Consider the following 23,505-nt stretch of genomic DNA (forward strand, 5'->3'; position numbering starts at 1 on the left):
ACACCAGTGACAGCTGCGGAGGGACGCCACTCGCTCTGCATTACAATCCGAGAAGCAAGGCCGCCCTGGTTATAGAGAACTCTCTCTCTTTTGACAAGTTGCTTACCAATATTTACTCGCACACTTTTCTAGTAAGCACGGCTATGAAATTCCTTCGCATTTCGTCAACAGAAAATAATGAGGTGATAAAAATACCAAGTCATTTTACGGCTCAGCCCCTGGTGCTCTCGCGCGAGTGTAAATATAGAACTCCTCGCCGGGGCGGCTTGTGAGTGGCTTGCATCGGATTCAGGGGGTGGGAGCGCCAATGTACGACTCAATTCTGCACACGTCTGCGGCCGCCTGAAGGCGGTGTCTCACCGTAGATTTCCTATACACCTTTCTATTGCCTTCTAAAAACCAGTCAATCACTCTAGCTTCTCTATATTTAGATCCATCTGACAACCAATCATCGCATTCCTGTCAGAACGCAGCCTGTGCTTTTCAGTCTGATTAAAGTTCCCAAATCCTACTAAATCCAAAGGCTCAGAGGGCTAATGGGCCCGCCCAGACGTCATTGTGAAGCTCATACCTTTATTTCCCAACAGATACTCGGGCTTTTATCCTTAAAAAAACGAAGTATCACTGAGATGGATGACATTAGCACCTGTTATTTACAGTGCTCCAAAACTACCAAATATGTACCAACTAGGGTGACCACCTGGCACTGAGGCAAATTCTGGACAGGACTGTAAAAAAATCAGGACAAAGGGTCAAAATTCAGGACAAAAATTCAGGACAAAGGGTCAAAATTCAGGACAAAAATTCAAGAACAAACATCAGTTTTACAGACACACGCAAGAGAGGCCATGCCTCACTATGTTGTCAGTGCATTTATTTACTCTTTTTTAACATAGCACTATTCACTGTGGACCTTTTGTGAGTGCCTCCTGGTGTACTACATTCAGGTGTCACATTACGTCCTTGTTCAGTAGTAAATTAATGCCCTTCACAGCAAGGCCATCACCCCTACCCAAATCTACCCGATCTTTCCTGAAGAGAAAGCAACAGCAAAATTTTGATTATGTTACTGAACATTTCAAAACCCCTGGCAAACAGTTTGGGAAACATTGAGGTAATTAACCTTATGCTAGTTTAAACAAATTGAACAAAAACATCTGGCTTACCCCAACCGCCCATGGACTTTCAACCTCATTTTTTTTAAAGAGGCAGGGCAGATGGTGTGGGTGACAGTCTCACACCTAATGACAGGATGTGATGTACCCATAACTTGACTGTAGTTTCACTGCACTAGAGTGTATGTTTGGGACTCTACATTTATCTTAGAAATGGGAGCCCGGACTACCAATCAAAGATAATAAAAGAGTAGGATGAAATCGAGATCAAAAGGGGGGACCACGGCAAGTAATTCAAAGGGTTGTTGCTAACAACTGGATAAATAAAGAAGATAAGAACAAGGTGGGACGATTCCTAAAATCAGACAAGATGGGTCCACCAAGACTATTTGAAGGTATTGGGTACCTGGGGAGTTGTCTGCACACAGGAGCGAAACAGAATGGGCACTGTCAAGTGGTTGAACAATCAACACACATCCACCTTGGCAAACTGTTCTGGTGCATGGTTCGCTGTTAGTGCTTGTGAAGGGTGAGCAGGGGCCAGACCCCTTGCAAGGTTGTGCAAGGCAATTGCCCGCTTAGTCCATGTCTTTATATGGTTTTGAAATTGAGCAAAAGCCAAACTAGAGATCTGGGTTATCCATAAGTGTCAAGTACACATAGGCCCATATTTATACTTTTTGACGCAAAACTGTGCTAACAAAGAAACCCTATGCTCCTGCACTATCTTTGCTAAGCCTTCCCACTCGCACAGGATGGCTGTGCTCAGAGAAATTCCATCAGTGGCATGTTGCAGGTGTCTTAAAATTGGGGACTTTGTTTCTGAACAGTGAGCTACTAAATTTCCAAACCCTTGTGGCAGACTACCATCTTCACCCCGGTCAACTCCTTACTTACAACCACCTTAAATAATCATTAAATGCCCTATTTCATGTCTGCTACCTAGCACTAACCCTACAAGAGGTGTGCCAGAAGCTCTGCACCATAGGAAATGGTGGCAAACTGATGTAATGGGTGTACAGACCTATCCTGCAACATGGAAACCACTCCAGGTCTTCGTCCCTTCCCTTGCCAAAACCTTGTTTACAGTATCCTGCTGAGTGCTCCCTTTCTGTAAACAGGCCTGTAAATCTTGTTCTTATCTTACCATATTTGCTGTGCATTCAAAGAACAAAGTCAAATGTCAGGCTCTGTCTTCGGTGGGAACTTAGTGTTTACTTCCCTTTCTCTGACTTCAAAGTGAGAGGATTTATGCGGCAATCTTGCTGGATACTGGGGTTAGGAAATAGTTTTTTCTATCACATGACAACATTTAAATAGACTTCAGAATATATCAGAATTAGAAGTACAAATCAAGCACATTTTTGTTAATTCTGAACTGTGCTGGAAACAAATACCTTTACATGATTAAAACAAATCATTGCATTAGGTGATGCAATTTCCACACATCATCGTCCTTGCACAGTATAGTTTGATTTGAAAAACTGTATATCTGTGCAAATGTAATGGTCATTTCAATCAAAAATGTGTTGTGTGTAATGGCAGTGTGTTACCACACCAAGCATGCTCCACTCCACTCTGCTCTGCTCTGCACCACTCCACACCACTGCACCCTACTCTGTGTCACTCCACTTTACGCCACTCCATTCGGAACCACTCCACATTATGCCACTGCTCTCTATGCTACTTCACACTATGCCTCTCTACTCTACTCTAAGCCACTGCACTTTACGCCTCTCTACACCACTGCGCTCTGCTCGTCTGCACGCCATACCACTCCAGTCTAGGCAACACCAATCTAATCCGCACAACTCCACTCTCTGCCACTCTGCAAAGCTGCACTGTACGCCACTGCACTCTAAGCTAATACACTCTATGCTAATGCACTTTCCTCTGTAACACTCAACTCTATGCCCCTGCACTCTACATCAATACACTGTACATCATTCTAATCTACTCTGCACCTCTGCACTCTATGCCACGGCACTCTACACTGCTTTACTCTATGCCATCACACTCTATGCCACTTTATGCACCTCCACTCTAACCTGCACTTCTCCACTCTAAGCCACCTCACTCTATTGGTAAATAATCTACTTTATGCCACTGCACTCTGTGCCAATGCATTATATGCCACTGCACTCTACCCTGCACCTCTCCACTCTATGCAACTGCACTCTACTCTGAAACAATCTATTCTACGCCACTGTACTCTATACAACTCTGACCACTGCACTCTAGTTCAATGCACTCTACACCACTGCAAGCTGACACTCTGCAACACTGCTCTGGCAGCCACTATACTCTACACCATTCTGCTCTGTACTACTGCATTTTGCACCAGTATACTCTATTCCACTGCATTCTATGGCACTCTACTCTGCCCAATGCCACTCTATGCAACTGCACTCTACACCAGTGGACTCTAAACTACTCTGCACCACTGTACTCTATGCCACTGTTCTCTGTACCACTCTACACCACTGCACTGACACTCTACTCTGCAACTCTGCACTCTACACCACTCTACTCTATGCCACTGCACTCTAAGCACTATACTCTACTCTACACCACTCTACAATACTCCACTCTACACCACTACACTCTATGCCACATGAGTCTACTCTGCACTCTATGACATTGCACCACTCTGCATTACTGCACTCTCTGCTACTCTACTGTATGTCACTCTACTCCACTGCACTCTATGTAACTCTACCCCATGCCACTGCCCTCTGCGCCAATGCACTCTAAACTGCACTGTACGCCACTGCCCTCTACTCTGTACCACTGTACTCTATGCCACTGCTCTGTGCCACTCTACTCCACACAGCATCACTGCACTAACACTCTACTCTGCAGTGTTGCACTCTCCACCACCGTACTATACACCAATGTACTATGTACTACTGCATTCTATACCACTGCACTCTATGCCACTCTACTCTGCATCACTCCACTCTACAGCACTTTGCCCTACTTTGCACCACTCTACACTACACCAATGCACTCCCTGCAACGTGAGTCTACTCTGCAATCTATGCCACTGCACCACTCTACACTACTGCTCTCTCTGCCACTCTATTGTATGCCACTCTACTCCACTGCACTCTATGCCACTCTACTCTGTCCCATGCCACTCCATGCCACTGCACTCTAAACCACTGCACTCTACGCTAAAGCACTCTAAACAACTGCACTGTACCCCACAGCACTATACTTTGCACCACTGGGCTCTACGCCACTGCTCCTATGCTACTCTACTCCACTCCACACCACTATGCCACTAGCTTTAAGCCATGCTGAACTGCAGCTACTCTGGTGTATAACATGGCTAATGGCTAAAACACATTAGCAAAGCCAATAACTCTTTCGTAGATGAGACCTATTGCTTTGCCAATGTTTGTTAGTACTATGAGGTACCGAAGTACCTGAAAGAACTGTAAAAAATACAATTACATCATAATAAAGGCTGCTACAAAATGCGCAAATACATTTCGGTTAAAAAAAAAAAAAGTGCTTCTCAAATACAGATTTGAATAATATACAGTTTATACCTAGTGCTAAAAAAAGTATAACACTACATTAAAACCATACACTCCACAGCTCAACTTGGAACACCATTACAATACCTCTCTGAAAGAAATATCTTTGCCACCAGAAAACTTCAAGTGACTCCTTTTAGTAAAGTCAATGCAGGTTTTCAAGCCCCTTTGTATTTGCAGATTTACCAGTTGCCCACATTTGCATGTCTTTAGGGAAGGAGACCCCATGGCAAGAAGGCCTTTTCTTATCTGTCTGCCCCTCCCTCCCTCAGAGCACAGGAGACCCCCTGCCTTCCACCCAGCTGGGGAAACTCCTCTGCCCGTAATTGCACCCTGCCTCCGTTGCCCTAAAATTACGGACAAATGCCGTCCGTTAAAGCTTTCATCACGGACAACGGACAGCAGGGCGAAATTACGGACAGTCCGTGAAATTTACGGACGGGTGGTCACCCTAGTACCAACAAATGTAATGGAAAACAAGCATCGGCAAAGCCAACAGAATGCAGCTGAGAAAACCAATTGGCTTTGCCAATGTTTTATTTTTATACAAAATAGCCACTGCGCTGTCTTGACTCTGGAAGAGGAGAAAGCATAATTCAGAAATGTGAGTCTAGACAGGGACAGTCCTGACAGACATCTGATGAATAGAAAGCTATTAGTATTTGTACAAGAAACGTGTTGTGGTGCAATAAATTGCTACATATGAAGATGATCAGCTTGGGATGGCACATTTACAGGTAAAAGATACATTTAAAAGATGAGAAATGAGCAATGACAACAGTGGCAGGGGTTACAGACATAGCACACGTTGACGCCTACTGTTTGCCTCGATTGGTCAGATTGAGGGGCAGGTGGAGATGGGAGATCGGTGCGGGTTGAATTGATGAGGGGTGGTAATGCCATCATCCACCAGTTTGCCCAGGCGAGTACTGAGAAGTTTAGAGTTGTGTTGAACAGCGCGAGAAGGACAGCACTCATGAGTTATTGCAAGCAAGGGATTGGTAATCATCTAGCATGGTGCGGGCCCTAAATTACCATCAGAATACAAACACACATGAATTTTAATTTGGGCACCCAAACACATTACCCACACATATTATGCAAGAAAAAAAAATAGAATGAAATGGAAGTCCCACCTTTAACTTTGGGAACTCAGCAAATGGCTATCAGACAAAATCAGGGAAGGGAGTGAGAAAGTTACCAGCCCAGCTGACAAAAGTCCGCCATCATTGAATCAAACAGCTCATCAACTCCTGATATACCCTGCTGACATAACAAACATAAGCGACATCGCAGTGGAATCCCAGGCTGAGGTGGGGCCTCTGACCGTGCAGCTATTGGCTGAAGATGATTACAATTAGCACAGCAAGCACAAGGAAAGGCAAGGAAGAATGACAAGAGCTACTACATTCACTAGTGCATTTTACTTCTCACGCATCTCTTGGACAGAAGGAAATTAAAGATGAGCTGTGCAACTGTTGGCAATGGGTCCCAGAAGAGACTACTTATTGTGTGCAGCACTCAAGAAAGAATCTCTACCTCGTACGTATTTGCAACATCTGGTGTCAAACCCATCTGATACTTTTTATAGTACATATTTCAACCCTCCATTCGTCTTTGCCACGACATGTCAACCAAGAAGTTCTGTAAAGTTCTCACCCATCATGTTGTACAGGCTCTGTGGTGCAAACTGCCTTGGCATTTTCTGTATTGCTTCCTGGTATACAGCAAGGGCCTCCTGCCATTTGGGAAAGAGAGGCGAGTGAATGAGACCAATGGGACATCAACCCATTAAAAGACATCCATTCTCAAATTACCCCCACCTATATAACTCATATAAACCTCACAACTGTTTGAACCCGAAGACAAGGCTCCCCATGGTAATTCACAAAGTAAAAGCAGATTTCACTGACAAATGCCAAATATTTTGGGTAATTAAAGACCAACAGAGAAAATATACATCTGTACTCCATGCAGAAAACATACAGTTCTATTGCTTTTCAGAAGGAGCTACATAAAAAAATTGTAGACTGCATTACTTTAACATCTGTCACACAAAAGGCATTGAGGAAACAATATATCATTGTCTATGGAAAAGAGCAACATTTGAAAAGTAGAGTGATTAAGAAAATAGACCCTGGACCGATATTACAAAGATTTAATTTGTGTTCATTATTTTTCATGGTCTTCTACTCGGCTTCAGTTGAAGAACTTGGATCAGGTGAAAGAAGGGATGGCAAGAGCAAACGCTATCGTTATGGTAAAGTCAGAGTTTTCAACGAAAATTACTTTTTTGATTTGCTAATTATTTCGTTGCCGTTTGATTAATCTGATTACAATTTTGCTGTCACCTAATCTGTGAAGCTAAGCTTCGGCTTGCCAAGATCTATCCGTATTGCGTGTTGTGAAAGGACTTTGGAGTTGGGGGCCTAGCGAAGGGAGGGTAGAACAAAAGTTCATTTTTCTACTTCATCTGCCATAGAAGAGTTGCTACAAAATCGCCGAATTAAATTAATCCAAACTTGGCATGAAACAGGAACTTAACTTTGAATAATGCCTCGAAATGGCGAGCTGTAAATCAGATCAGTGGCCTCAGAAATTCGCAACATAAAAATGTGTTGGGTGGTACTGAAAAGGGTAATCAGTGTGAGACGCTGGTATTATACTGCACATTAGCAAACTGTTTGAAAATCTCAATTCACTAGTCTTCAGAGGAAAACAGATTTAAAATATATACAAATCTAATGGGAGATTGGGCTTTTTTTCACTTTCGCGAATTGGAAGATAACACGAGCTGCGTAATCTACGCATTTTTGCTGCAGCGTCTTTTATAGGATGCCAGGTACCACAGCTTGCACCCTCAGTGACAGACTAGGTATATGTGGGCTATCGGAGCATTCCTGATCCAGGAGGTTGTGGGAGGGATCCCATAAAAACAGATATTGTCCATTAAATGAATAAGAACGACACCATTTTCAGATTCGAACTGGGGTGCACAAATATTCAGGTGGGTCAGCAATTTATGGTCCGTGTAGCTAAAAATAACTGATGAATTGTAAAGGATTTTCGTGTTTAGACCAATAATTCCACATCAACTGTTTTTCTGTGAGGGGAATATTACTGACCATATCTACACAGCCAGGATACCATCAGATTGGAGAAGAAATGTAAAAATGAAAAAGGAGCTAATAGGCCTTCTCCATCAATGCACCAAGGATATGAAACAATATCCCTGTGTTACTCAGGGCCATCCCAAGTCTCCTATTTTTGGTAGAGAGCTGAAGGCAAACCTTTCTAAGGACTATACTCTCACAACAAATTAACAGTTCATGTTCACTCTCAGAACACAGGTATCATGCCAATGACCTCTAGACTGTATCTTTGACCCTGTACAGCAATCTGGTCCCTTTCTTTCAATACAAATACCAATATCCACACATACACATGTGCATATTCCCCCAAAAAGAAAAGATCGAAAGGGAGTTAAAATTGACGAACACATTGAGAGTGGTTATGCCACAAAAATACAGAGAAATTGAATTCAAAAGTTAAGATATAACCGAGACCTAATCTTCCACCCTTACTGCAAAATCAGCCTTTACTCCTACCCCACCATGCACTCTTAGAAACATCAAACAAGTCTGAACACGCACAGTAACAGTTAAGATTCATAAATTAGTAAACTTTGATCTGAAAAAGTAATGAGCAAAAGTGGTAGTGTGCCTAACCAGGTAGTAGACTAGACCTCTGCCTAAGCAGTTTCTGCCATTTATGCAAGTATTATCCTATACTATGTTAGGATAAGCACAAAAAGCATGCCTTGTACAGAAGAGGAGCTCTCTGGGATGATCCGGGTTGTGAATAACATCTTCTCAAATCAGTGACGCAAGGGGGCTGATCCAAAGCGCACCCTCTGAATTTATTCAAAGCAAAAATGTCTTCGATGAACCAGACACAAACAGAGGCCACAGAGAACTCCTATGTTATTATAAGGTACATGGACACGGCCCGTTTCATTCATATTCTAGATTACAAAGGTCAATTCACCTCTTTTAAATACAGGATTACATCTGTGCCACAATCTAGGAGTCCCTTCCCTACAAGAAAGGCTCATTAATCATTATATAAAAATCTTAAACTTGGCAGCAGTGTTTCCATGTGACCTGACTAAAATATCTTACTTCATTTGATCTTTATCTATATGGAGAATGGGTTATCTTGCACATATTGCTGTGTGGCAGAAAAATCATGTCAAAACAGGACCTTTAGTCATCCCCTAGTGTGTCTGGCTTTTAAATTCTGCAGCTCTTGGAGTTATCCAGAAAACAGTTGCTAATAACATCAAGATGGAAACTGTAATAATCAGTTCAAATGAATGAATAATTACTATGTTTTAACATCTTTAAAATATATAAGAGATCTTATTATGTGTAACAGTTTGATAGTTGGAGAAACCTGTAGAAACCACCAACTACATTGTCGTTCCAAGGACAAAGCATGGTACCAGACTAATTCTAAACACACAGTCCTAAAGCATTTCAGAATCTTATCGTTTAATGCTGAGAAATGAAAACGTTAACTTTGCAGAGAAGATGAGACAAAATAACTCATTTTTCATGGTGTCAAAGAAAGGTCTGGGGTCAAAACCTATAGGTTTGTTAGGAGGCAGGCGGCCTTTATTCGGTTTAAGACGTGCTCCTGGGTTACCTTCTATACATCTCTGTTGAACAGAGTTGGGTCCTTATCATAGGCAATGAAGCCGCTATTGAATATTTTAGGTGATTTCTTTATAACACGTTATCAACACAAGGAAACAATGGGGTATATTATTGTGCCATTATGCAAAAGTGAGTAGGCAAGAGTATTTCTTTCTTGAACAGAGCAGTAACATTGACTGAGAAAAGCCTAGCCCAATATGTCCAAAAATATATATAAGCAGTTCTTAGTTTGTAAAAATTAAAGTGCCAGGGCCCTCCGCAGGAGGCCACTGAAGCTTGAACCAGCCATTACTCCTGCCAATGACAATACCCACACCACTACTAACCATCACACTCTAAGAGGTGTGACAATTAATCCTATTCCAGGCCCCCAAAGCTACAAAATGGCTTGGGTGGCAGGTATTATTCATTGATAATGTATATTAAATTAATAAAGTACTGTTGTTGCGCTCACCCCTAATTAGGCTCCACCATGCCACAGGCTGTCATAAGTGCCAGTACTGACATTTAAGTGCCAATGCAGTATACCAAACACTACTGGCTCAAATTAACCACTGTGTATAAGAATCAGAAAGCAATGTTGTGAAGTTTCACACACAGACATGTTTATCTTTTTATGGACTAATTGTGCAAGCGACAGGATGCACACAAAAGCTTCTTCCAGAAACTCTCTATCACATGAACCGCCAACAACAAGTGTGTTGATAAAACGGATAAATATAACTCACACGACTGAATGAAGGCCTGACTTTGCACTGGGATGACAGACTCAATAAGATGTAGTTATCCATGCTCTTGCCTGGTCAGTTAAACACGAGGTAAGTGACTCTTATAAGGAGATATTACCCTTCTTCTGAAGAGGACTTTGTGCTTGACCTCAACAAACAGACAAAAGCCGACAGGCTCTTTTCTATCTTTTGGAACAATCGCACCAGACTTCTGTACTCACTAAAATCATCTGAGATTCATCTCTTTATACATGGTTTATATATAGCTCTGTTATATATGTGTATTAATATCGCACGGCAAAATTCCAACCTCTTTTCCTAACACATTTAACTTCGTAGCTCAACAAACTATTTGGAGATAATTTATACCAAAATCCATATGCATTGGACCCTCATATCTGGGCTTAATGTATAACAGTTATCCAAGTTACTTTATTCACGCATTCGCTTGTTAGATCAGAATTAACAATATTTTTCGCTTATAAAAGTATATTTTGTTTGTGGAGCATTAAAGTCCGTTCCTAGTTGTCCGTAGCACAGCTCTGGCGAAAGTGAACTAGGCATAAATTGCCCTCAGCAGATCTAATTGTTTCACTACCACAGATATCCGTGAATCAGTCTGCTCCTGTATAGCACGGATTTATTATAACCATTTTGTATGTATTCTCTTCACTAGGGGACCTGTGCGTCTTAGAGGGTCTCAAATGGCCTGTATTTGCCGGATGGTCCTGGATGCATATGGAAACTGCAGATGTAAGAATGTCAAGTTTACAACATTCATAGAGTATGAAGGGGCTCCTGGTGCGTTCGTCAGTAGCACTCACCCCTTACTCTGAAAGGCACCCAGTGGATGACCTTCCACAGAAGAAGAAATGCTAACTTGTGCTAAGCGGGGGAATCAATCAATTATTGATATTGTCTCCAGTTGTAAACGGGGAAGGAGATCAGGAGGTCTGAGAGATTGCAAAATCGTAACCATTTTTAAGAAGTGCTTTGAGATCACACTCATCATTTACTTTATGTGGTCTATTCTTTATACATAACAATAACTACAGTTCTTCTATTGGAACAATTACCCTAATCCCATCTATGTTACAGCTAAAGCTTGAACGACTGATAAACTATTCAAAATTCAAGATTTATTTAGTTGGTGTATCTAGAACAGTTGCGGTTTCTCCATAGGAGCGGACGAGTGTCGCTGCCCCCCACCCACCACGCACTACTGCAGAAACCATGAAAAATAAAATGGTAATTAAATAATTTTATTAACATTATATTTTTTACTCTCTACTGAACGGAGTGAGGGAGCAAAGCCAGTGCGCCATGGCTGCTGACTGGCAGCAATAAGTGTAACTTTAGCATGAAGTGTGCATGTAGGTTTGACTGGCTATCCTATTACTGCCAGTCCAACATGCGTAATTCAAACCTCTCCAATCCACCTGTACCGAACAGCTGGGTTGGAGAGCAGGCACAGGCCTCCAATGTCTGACGGAGCACTGGGCCAGGCGGAGTTAGCCAAACCAGACGCTTCACTCGTTCTGCTTAACAGCATGAAAGCAGCATCTGGATTGGACAAGATAGCTGGCTGTGGAACCTCGTGCTCGTAGGAGTCTGGAGCTAGGGACTGAAGATCATCGAGGACGTGCTGAAGCATACGGTAAGTGAAACCTTTTCTACGTTTAATGTTTATTTCTAATGTATATTTGTAGCGCCCCACCATTTTTGTATGTCACCAATCACCACTGTTCTGGAAGATGCGAAATGACGGAACTTGGACTAAAACCGCGCAGTGTTAAAAACCATACATTTTTATACTGTCGATGGCTTTATGCTCAGTTCATTTTCTTTCGGCTTACCCATTCACAGGTCTTTTTTTTTTGTACCACTATTAGTTTGGTGCTCCTTTCACGGTACTCCTTATACAAAATTCTCGTAATCAGTGACAAGCAAAACTATATGCACGTCTTAAAGTAAATCTTTATGTGGAGTTAATCTTATTTTATGGTAACTGACTGACAGAAAATACTAATGATAACACAGATTTTTTTCCCTAAAGGGCACTGCATGAAAATTAACTGAATTCAAAGACTGGGCTCACCTCGTACTGGCCTTTTTCGTGAAACAGTTTTCCCAAGTTGTAGAGACAGCTTGTTACTGAGCTCTTGTGTGCATGAGGATCTTTCAAGTTTTCATCCGGGATTTCTGAGCACTTCACAAACGTCCTTCTGGCTTCATCAGCCTTTCCCTCGTTCATTAGGATAATGCCTGTATTCAAGTATGCAGCTGGAGAAGAGCAGAACGGAGGGTTACGGCCTTTAACATTTCCACGTATATTACAGACTCCAAAATACAGTGATGACTGACTGACAGTGGTACAAGAGAGAAGAAACGTGTTTAGTCTTATTTACAATGTTAGAATTAAATATTTAAGTAATTGAAATATATTTGTGCATTTAAGTAACACTTCATTAGCTGCACTGTTTTTTTCCAAAAATTTAAATGCAAGAAGAGCTAATCTGCATTTTCCTCGTCAAAATGTTATAATGTAAAATTGATGTGCGAGTATAATTTTTATTCGAAGGGAATGGAATGTCCTTATGTTAGTAACAAACTCTTGAGAAGTAGCACAGGCCCAACTATGACTTCAGTGAGTCACCATCCCATCTAATATACTTAATTACACGTGTCTGTAACCTACAACTGTAGCTTTACCTCTGAGCCTGGGGAACAATTTCTGGAGTACTCAAATGTGTAAGATTTACGTTGGCTCAATTTACAACAGGAGTAATGAGGAGGAAATGCACTTTCGCAAGATTAACTTTTCTTTTCTCAAAATGGAAAAAGAAAACCTATGGAGTAACATCTTCCTCTCTAGTCCCTTTTCCATGGCAAAAAACGATCTTGGATTATAAATTCAAACAAACATATGCTTTGGTGGGTATCAATTTCAGTTTCGAGGGCAACCTCTGCTAATAAACGTAACTTCGCAAATGTAAACTTGGAAGATTTTCTGCGACTTAGGAACAAAAAAGCCCATCATTCTTGATTCTAAATATCAAGATATGGATTTAATGTTTTAAAATTGCTGTTTTTGTGCACCTAATCATACCTTGTATGCATGTGAATCAAGCCCTCCGATATTAGTCTCCTTAGCAGCCATTTATTTCGCACTGGTAAAGATTGCAAGCTATTAACGTACACAAGGTACAGGAAAATAAAAAATAAAACACCGTTTAATATCACTGCGGGAACAAATGCCAGAAATTCAACGCAATTCTGTTTGTCCAAATGTGATCATTTGAAAAAAAAAAAATCTATGTGTAAACTGTTACTGTGCACTGTATCTGGTACTGTGAAGGTATGAATGGAAACAAAGACTTTCAAGACTTTTCAATGAATACTGTGACAAGGGAAAAGAAGCCTGGAATCTTGAATTTTATTAGGTGTACTTTAGAATTAATCAGCTCCAAAAAGCTACTATAGAGCAGAAACTGTTAAAAAGCAGAGCCAGCATGCCTGGGTCTAATGTGCTATGACATGTAGCACTAGCACATTAGATCAAAACAGACCGGAGGGAGACAGCTGAGAGGGTATTCAAAGCCAGCACTCCAGTCGAGGTGGAAAGCTACACTCACATAGCCAACAGAATTAGGTGAGAGATGACTACTACACTGGGCTGAGCCACGATGTGATTGGCAAAGTCTGCAGCCAATGCCTAAACGAGGCTGGCTGAGGAAAGCCAATGGCTGAAAGGGCTGGATCTAATTCCTACTCTGTTACCAACAGGTGTGAATTGAGCTGTCAAAACCCAGACCTGATGTAAACTGTGCCACTGAACACTAGACATACAAGATGAACATTACTTAAATGGAGGCAAATCAACATACAATGAATGGACTCAAAGCAAACCCTCCAATTTAGGTTTTCTTGTTTAGTTACAAGTAGCAGCAAGGAAGAGTAACTAACACTTGTGCAAACGTATCTACGCTGCCACCATGGACAGATAGCTGCATCTTTCCAAATCATCAAGTCTAAGCTCTTTGCACTGATCAACAGTTTGGCATACATAATGGGCCTAAAAAGCATTAGGATTAAAAGGCCTCATTGTGATAATGCATGTGCACCCCTGCCCTGAGTGCCCCAACTGTAATGATGTCTGGAACCCTAATAATGATTATTGTTGTCACAGGCAAACACGGATCATGCGTGTGCACTGTGACATAGGCCTGTCTCACGGATTACGGTCTTGTTGCTCAAAGCGCTATTCTCACAGTGGTCAAAGGCTACTGCCTTTGCCAGGAGCTAAGCAGCACAAGTGCAGTGGTGGCAGCATAGCATGTAGTGATCAGTAAGAGTGAACGGGTGCGTTTTACCTGTGTCACTGGAGTGAGGCATACAGGCTCACTCATTTAAAGTTCTGCTACTGTGTTTTTAACTCACCCTTGGCCTACGGTGGTTTGGTGTGAAGTGCTGCTCAGTGCATGCGTGGTGTACATGCGCTGGATGTATGTGTGCCTGTGAATGGTACAACACAGAGCCAATAAAGTACTGTGCAGTGTGTGTATGTTATATGCACGTGCTGGGTATATTTCTGCCTGTGAGTGGTACAATATATGAAGGATGCAGTGCAGTGTGTGTATACTGTGTATATCTGCTGGATGTATGTGTGCCTGTGAATGGTACAATAACTAGCTGACTCTGGGTGTCATTTTGCAAGACCCAGGGCTGCATGGTGAAACATGAGAAGAGGGGGTAGAGCAATAACTCCAGAAAGATGCGTGTTTTGCTGCATTTCTGTCTGCTGGGTGGGATACACTGGGCAAGGGAAAGGCAACCCCCCAGTACACTTTGAAGGGTGTTCCTTGGTTCAGAAAGGTCACAAGGAAATGTCCTTGGAACCTCTCAGGAAAGAAACATGGCTGATTAGAGAATGATGAAAATAGGGCTGAGGCCACATATCACTGTATCTGACATCCAGGTGTGAACCCTACTCCCATTGGCCAGTGTTGTGGGGCAAGCAGCTTTGGAGTCACTCAAGCTGTGCCAGATTGCTTTCTAGAGGAAGAGAGGTCTGAAGAGTGATCACTTCAAAAAGGAAGCAGACCCAACAAACTCCAAAGACTCAAAAGCACATTTGGTGTCTGGAAATGGACTACAAGTAGGGGAGCTTGAGACTCCAAACATAGTCAAACTGTCAAGCCGTTAATTGGGATGTGCGAGGGGGAGAAGCTCTGAAAGACATTTGCCTTTGACAAGGACTAGAGACCAATGCCTGCTAGTGTCCCAGCTGGGGGAGGGGACATCATCCAGGGAATCGAAAACCTGCTGCCCTGAAGCATGAGCACCTGACTTCTTGAAAAGAATAGTGTGCCCTGTGAGGAAGAGGAGAGACTTGGAGGCAGCAAGGTCCAGTGGGGAATCCTGTCAAGTGGGCTCCATTAGCGAGGTGTGAGGAGATAGCTGCTGCATTGATCAGGATGTTGCCCTCGTATGCTAGATATGTGACGCCGTGAAGTGAGCTGTGATCGTCGCTGTGCCAAATGGGTCATCGTCTGTGTGTAGTGAGGGACCGGCGATACTGTATGGCAGGAGGGGCCTCAGTGGACTGATTGCTGTAAGAGTGGACTGTAGCTAGCGCATGCATAGTAATAAGTTGGATGACCACATATACTAGGAGGGGCAACCATGAAGTAATCTGCTGTGCTGATTAAGCCTGTGTGCAGTAGAGAGACGATGACCTTGTATACCAGAGGGAGTCCACAGAGATGAAGCAAGAAGAGTGACATGGTCGGGATTGTCACCGGAGGAGAAAAGTTGCAGTGGGGACCCCTGTGGACCTGCACCGTGATAACAGAGGATCAGTGTCAGTAACTTCACACTCCCCCCCCACCCCCCACCCACCCACCGTGGGACAGATCAAAGAACTTACCCAGCTTTGAGAAGCTACGAAGTGTGTGTGAGGAACTAAAGGATCAATGAGCACAACTGGCCTGCACTGTGAACTCACCAGGGTCAGAGCTGCTGCCACTCTGACTTTAAGTCAGAGTCAGAGTGGAACTCTTGAGATTCAGACTACTAGTGGGCTTACCTTGAGTGGTGCACATAGTGAATGGAGAATAACCACTATGCTACAGCAAGGAGGGAGTGAGAAATGGGAAACTGACTAAGAAACATTAGAGCCCTGACCTCAGGGTTACTGTGGAAGTTGTTTGTGAATGTCGTATTTTCCCTTTGCGCTGGTAGCAGTAAAATAAAAGACTTCTTTTTTCATAAACGCGATTATTCATCTGGACAATAATGTATTGCTACTGTTGTGCCTGTTTTCACCCCCAGCCCACTCGAGGAAGCCTTGGACTGCTCTAATCACAAACCACGCTATTACTGAGAGTCAAGTGCTGAAGAGATACTTGGGCCATTTCCTCAGAGTCCATAGTAGGTCAGGCCAGGGACAACTGGCGTAAAAGGCCTCAATCTCCATGGTTGGGGCGAGTAATCCCTGCTTGCCCTGTGACCCTTCAAACGGGGTTCTGACAAGGATGCTCAGCCCACTGTACAGAGCCTCAACTGTCTGTGCTAGTGAGTTCTTTGCAATTCTACCTAAAATGTTGTTGGTCTTCCCTGACAGCATGATCGCCATTCCCAATATTTGAGGGTTTCCTGCGATGAGCAGGAAAAGGTTCACACAGTAGAACCTGGAAAGATTTTGGTTCCAATATGATCTTTTTCAGCTTCTAGAACTAATATCTAACTCCATCTGACTTCAATTCCAAGCCTTTATATCAGAAAATCAACTCCTGCCAGTAGGTGTATGCCTGACAGGTTTAAGCTTTCATGGTCTGTTTTCATTTAAGGCCCTATATTAGAGTGTTACATGTGAAAGGTCCAGATTTGATGGATGCTGCCCAAGAATGAGGATGGGAAAATTAGAAATTACACAGATCTCATGATAAATAGGTAAACAGTGGAGCAATCTATCAGATAAGATAAGATTTCACAAGCTCAAGTTAGCAACGTCACAAGGTTCTGAATGAAGACATAACCAAAATGTTGCATCCATCATAGGAGGTTCTGGCCTGAGATGGCAGTTGTGAGGATGATCTAACAAGAGTTTAGAATTTAGATGAAGGCAAGTCTACAGACGATAGCAAGAAGTGCTCCTAAGCCTAAAAAATAATGTAATTAATAGTAGGAGCCCACTAACCTAGTGTGAAATATTATTCAAATATCAGGAGCAAATTTATCATGTAAAAACAAAAATGCTGTATCCAAACATCAGCTTCATATTTTCTGAAGAGGCACACATTATGTGCCCAGATAGCAGTTTTTCGTTCAGGGAAAATAAACTAATTTAACCGAAGTAGAAAGTGCCATTTCTTTGAAGGTAACTATTCAGCAAATATGGGTTTTGCACCATGAATAAAGTTTCTAATTTTCATCAAGTACGTACCTGTGCTGTCAGAAAGCATGGACAAAACCTACCTCACATGACTATTGCACATATCCCAGTGGTATCCAACAATTGTCAATGACAGCAACCTCATTTTAGGATACTCTTCAGAAGATATAAATGGCCATCATAAACCTTGGGTAGAGTGATGTCTAGGAACACAATGTATACAGTATGCCATGGAAGGTTATGTCATGGCCACTATAATGCCCACTATATGTCAAGGAAGGCCACCTTTTGACGGGTCATTATAAAGTTGATAATTTCCTCAACATGCCTACAAGGGTGACCTTACGTCATAAGTGTCATACTAAGGGCATACCAGAGCCCAGATGGTGGCAACCACTAGATTCCAAGAGTAAGGCCAGCACACTCAACAAGCAAACCTACATCCCACCTACTGATGCCAACAAACTTTGTATGCGATGGTACTCATGTTAGTGCCATCATCTCTTCCTCTGCTGTATTCTCCCTGCTTTGCTGCTTCAATTAGCTCTTCCTGATCCACTCACTGACCCGCTGTCACTGAGGGAACTGAGTCAAAGCATATTATAACACAACAGCCCAGACGGGAACTGAATAACAGTAGTATCCTCTTCCCTAGATTAGTTCCTTGCTTGGAAGCACATGAAATGCAGAGTAAGTGACACTGAAGAGCATGCAACACATAGGCCAAGCACAATGAAGCTTAATGGAAGTGGCATCATAATTGGCCAGTGTGTTGCAGGTCCATGCCACCAGATATAAGGCTGGGTATTTGAGCATGAGGGTTGTTGCAACTGTACTCTGAAACATCTGCAATCATGCTGAGGTAGAGCAGTCTAGTCAGGTACACACTTGTATGATGCCTGATTTCATGACTACATGGCAGAAGACCACATTCATGACGCCTGATTTCATGACTATATGGCAGCAGACTACATGTCGCAGCCTACTGGAAAATAGCTGGTAACAAGGAAGCCAAATTCACAATTCTAACCAATTCATATTTTGTCTCTTCAGCAGTACCCTATGAAGCTTTCAGTGCTATGTTGCACTCTGTATGTTTTCTTCACTAACCTGCCTATCCGCTTCTTCTTTCTGGAAGGTTGTCTGCATCCAAAATTATTTTTCTTAACATTCATTCTTCCCTAGGTCTCCTTCATGTACTGAATACACAGTAATACCCAACTGCAAAGTACCTAGAATCCTGGAGTACCACCCATAGTATATAATTTTCTCGAAAGTAGTCTATTTGACTCACCTTAAAATACTTCCAAACTCCCTGAAAGTTCCTTTTCCTAACTGCACTGCAAAATCCCACCTCATATTTTATATCCCTATCCGTGCTTTCCAAATAAGACTACTTGTACCACTCCCATCAACTCATCCAAAACCTTACGTTTCTTATTGTACTTTTCTATAAACCCACATCTTCCATCTCCTTCAAACTATTCACTACTCACACAATTAATCAAAACATTCATATTCGGCAGATTCTTTGTCCTACCCATTTTAATCATATTCCATCATGTGATATCTTCAGACCCCAAATTAGTCAGTGCCCTCGTCCACATCAAAGGATCTGGTACTTGCATTACAAGTGTATGCTGACAGGACACACACACATGGGTATACACATTAGTCACCACAAAACCCCAGAGGGCATCTTCAAATACACTTCTTTACTAACATGTTTCCCACCTATGTCCCCCCCAGATCTACTCCATGTTCCAAGCATAAACCCCTCTTATGACAAATTTCTGGGTATTCGTGCTCACACTGTTAGTAATCATGTTTGTGGCCTTAATGTATTCCATCTTCTCGGTTACAGTGCTACTGATCTCTCGTACATCAAGTATCTACCAGCTTCAACTTGTCAAATGTCTATTGATTCTTCATTACCCTCAGAACGATACGTAATCCTTTTCTTAAATTCACATAAAGTTATATTTTTGTTGCATGTAGGCTAATACTTGTGATTTCTTTTTTAACATCAACAACCAAGGTGTGTGTGTAAGTAGTGTTTCAAGCGTTTTCGTGTAAAACTTGTTCCACCACAGATCTTCAGTTCATCTTCACACTGTGGTCCTTTCAGCCACTGCGGTCCTTTGTCAGCTCCACATTGAGATCTTCTCAGCCACTGCATCCCAGAATTACTATCAAATTCCCCCTTTTCACTATTGACATGTTATGGTCTTCTTTCTTTGTCTTGGCTATCTGCTCTGTTTCACTTTCACAATCAAACACTTAATATTACCAATCCTGAGTGTCTCTCTTGTCCTCCTTTTGTGTACCGAATTTAATTTGCTATCTCCAATACCTGTATAACCAATGCCCTTCCTGTTTTATCATCACTAAATCCCAGGCCATGCATATCTCCTTGTTTTCAATAATCTCTCTCAACAGTAATTACTACTTTTTTTTTTTTTACTCTTTAGCCGCCCTTCACGTTTTTCAATGCCCACTTTAAATAAATGTATGCCACTATTTTCTGTAAACACATTGATGAATGCCTTTAAGTAATTTCCCTAAGCATATTTTTCTACAAAGCATGCCAGATCTTCAAAGCAACATGTGCCTGACTTCTCCAGGACCATACATTTAAGTATATTGCCTCAACCTCTACCATGTGCAAAAAAGCTTTGCCCTCTCTTTAACCATGAAGCAAAACAAAAAGAGAGCAAAGATTTCAGTGCCATAGTCAAAAAATTTCAAATGCGCCACACATAGGGCCTCATTTCAACTTTGGTGGTCCCAACACGGCACGGGACCACCAAAGCCGCTGGGAGGACGCCACCGCCATGGCACCCTCACTCCCCCCTCTGCCCTATTACAATGTTCCCACTGGTCTGACTGGCAGGAACACTGCAATAGAGCATTCCTGCTGGTCAGATTGGCAGAAACAGTGCTATGAGATAGCACTCAGCTCCCTTAAAGGAGCCGAGTGCTATATCGTAGCAGAGGGGGTTGACAAGCACCCACGGAATCCCCACAGCGCGCATTCCAAGGGTGCTGGGCAGGGGGGGACCCTGCACTGGCCATGTCATATGCTCCCCAGGGGCCCCCAGCACACCCTCACTGCCAGACTTTCCATGTTGGTGAAACCGCCAAGGAAAGGCTGGCGGTGAGGGGAGTTGTAATCAGCCAGATGGCGCCGAGTTCAGCATCACCCTGGCCGACTACAACTCTGACCACCGTTGGGAACCATGGTCCCGGCGGGGACGGCGGTCCTCTGGCAGGTCCGCCCACCAGGGTTGTAATTGGGTGGCTGGACTGCCTGGACTGTGGCGGGCCAACCATCGATGCCAATGTGGGGGTCCTTTGACCGCCACGCTTTTAATGAGGCCCTTAGAGTCTGAAGAGTGGGCTAATGGAGATCTGAATGTTAAATCGAACTACAACACACGCTTTAAAAGGCACCTTATCCACTTGCTTCTATTTCTTGCTTTCCACAAGATCAGGATTACAACTATATGTCTCTGACAAACACCAGAATAATTACCAATGTGTCTTGAGTCAATACATATAACTCAGCTGATATCACTGGAAGAAAAAAAACAAGCAAAAAAGATTTACTATGTGACTTACATGCTAATGTAGGTCTGCTACCGATTGCTAGTTTATAGTGCCGAAGAGCCTCAGAAAAGCGACTGCTTTCTTGTAGCAACAATCCCCTACAAGACAAAAAATATATTATTAAAATATGGAAGATTATCAACAGACCGTTCAGGTTCAAAAACAATGAAGCAATGATCTTCAATCACACGAAAGATAAGAAAGCAATATCACAATTTGCCCAGAGCGGAAAAAAGAAAAAGCAGTGAGGTTAGCTTGCTGAATAGCTGCTGGTCAAAACTTTCAGTGATAAATTATTTTTAAGGATCTACTTTCGCTGCATGGCGTTAATAAAGATAAATGGGACTCTTAGCATCTGGATAAAATAGCATTAACGCCAGTCTATAAAATAGTGCCTTTATTAAATAAAAGTACAAGCTGGTTGTATTTTTAAACAACTAACGTTTCCCTAATTGCTGAACCTTTTTGTATCTGTACACATTTCCATTTTCCTTCACTAGTTCATTTTTTTTGTATTGAACATATTTTCGTGCTACAAGCTCTGACATCTTTGCTCCGATTCCGATGTACTTTGATGCACCTCAAGGTTCATGAATAGTTACAGGTCTGAGTAATGTTTGCAACTGAGCTTTTAAACTAAACTAAACTATAATCTCTCTGAAGCACCCGGGCCAGCCCTGGACCTACTTCTGTAACTGGGACATGATGACATGATCATCGGTTGAATATTACAAAAACAGTACTTTTAAACATTGGGCATGATTTACAAAGAGAAGCAGCGACTTTGCACCCACTGTGCTACTCCTACAAATGGTTGCAGATTTACACATTTTGAGAATTCATGCAAATTCCAAAGAGTACGCATGGAAAGCTGCACCATGCACAGGTTTCCAGGAGTACAACTGGGAATGTCATGTGACATATTTCCCGGGATTCATTTCCCCCCAGTGGATAATTTTACATATATTACATTTACAGACTAGGGAAACGCAGCACACTGTGCAATTTACTATTTTTCACCCACGTGAAAAGCATTCCCCCACAGAGAAACCCCTACCCCAACATGCCCTTCAAATTTGGAGGTTACCAGATCCCCTCCTGTCACCCGAAATATAGTTACTCGAGCCCGGTGCTGTAGTACACTCTTGCCCTTCCTAGAAATAGTTGATCGGATATTCTGCACACAAACAAACTGATCGCTTCAAGATAAATCGCACCCTGACCCATCCACTCTTTCCCTTTCTGTGGGATTTGCTGTTATAGATTTCTCTGCATGAGTCGAAAACTCCGCAGTAGTAAAACCATTCACATGTCAGGAATCCATCTGTACATTCCTGACAGGCACAAATGAAGACATTTCAGCCGCAAACCTACAGCTACTTGTAAACCGGGCCCATGGAAATAATGAACTCTGTTCATTAACAACTACCCATGCAACCTGCCTTTGTTTAGCCAATTTAAACGCATATAAGTTCGAAAATAAACTTGCACCCTAAGGAGCCTAGTTCTTTGGCATCACTAATTTCATCTACTTGCCTGTACTTGCGTGTACGTGACATATGGGAAAGGCACAGCATGTAATTTGGTCAGATCCGCCACTTCCTAACTTACCTTTCCCAAGTAGATTTTCCATTTGTTTAGAGGTCTTCTGTGTGAAATCATTTTGAAAGTTTAAATGAAACACAAGCCAATAGGATCTACTGGTACTATGAGGCAAGAAACCCTTGTACCACCAAGGAAGAGGGGTTCTTGCCAAAACACCACATGTGTTGTGGACTCTGACGCATATTGTTTTTGCGAAGAACTGGGCAATATGTTCCTTCAAAAATGATTGCACTGACTTTCAATTCTTAAGAAAGCAATCATCATAGCTGTTAGTATGCAACCGCAACTTGTAAGAACTTTTAATATCTCAAGGTGCAGAGCTCTGCTTTGTTATGCCATAAGCAGCAAGGTTTGTTTTGTTTAACCTTTAAGATGCACCTGCCCCATATTAGGCCTTATTGTTTTTTTGATGTAGCACCTGACAAGTCCAGCTTCACAGAAGGAATAGAAATGTGGGATCTCAAGCAGACGTGTATAACTCTGGAGTGCTCTCAGCAGAAGTCAGGTAGAATACATTTCACATTCCTAAACTAGTGGAAGGATTATTGGACCTTTCAGACTAGACTGTAAATTGATTTATTTTCTCTTAAAGCACACAAATTACCAATGTAAGATTTAAAATATCTTACCCATTTAAACCATGTCACGTATTAGGCTACTGAGACAACCTGTAATATTTCCAAAATACATTTTTATATGTTGATCAGCAGTTTATCCAACTGTATCATGAAGGGGAGCAAGGTGACAAACTACTACAAGTTATAAACTAAGGCACTTCATGTGTGACAC

The 23,505-nt window shown here is 42.3% G+C and overlaps 1 protein-coding gene across 1 annotated transcript in view; it reads right to left on the reverse strand.

The window, feature by feature from the left end:
• The window catches only part of TMTC2 (transmembrane O-mannosyltransferase targeting cadherins 2), a 585,628-nt gene that overhangs the window by 221,183 nt on the left and 340,940 nt on the right, over window positions 1-23,505 (reverse strand). The window contains exons 5-7 of the mRNA XM_069228756.1: window positions 21,124-21,209; window positions 12,205-12,389; window positions 6,320-6,398 (exon numbers count right to left, since the gene is read on the reverse strand). Of these exons, the coding sequence (XP_069084857.1) occupies window positions 6,320-6,398; window positions 12,205-12,389; window positions 21,124-21,209 (350 nt within the window). The remainder of the gene's footprint in view (window positions 1-6,319; window positions 6,399-12,204; window positions 12,390-21,123; window positions 21,210-23,505) is intronic.

This window comes from Pleurodeles waltl, chromosome 4_1, assembly GCF_031143425.1.
Source record: "Pleurodeles waltl isolate 20211129_DDA chromosome 4_1, aPleWal1.hap1.20221129, whole genome shotgun sequence".
NCBI lineage: Eukaryota > Metazoa > Chordata > Amphibia > Caudata > Salamandridae > Pleurodeles > Pleurodeles waltl.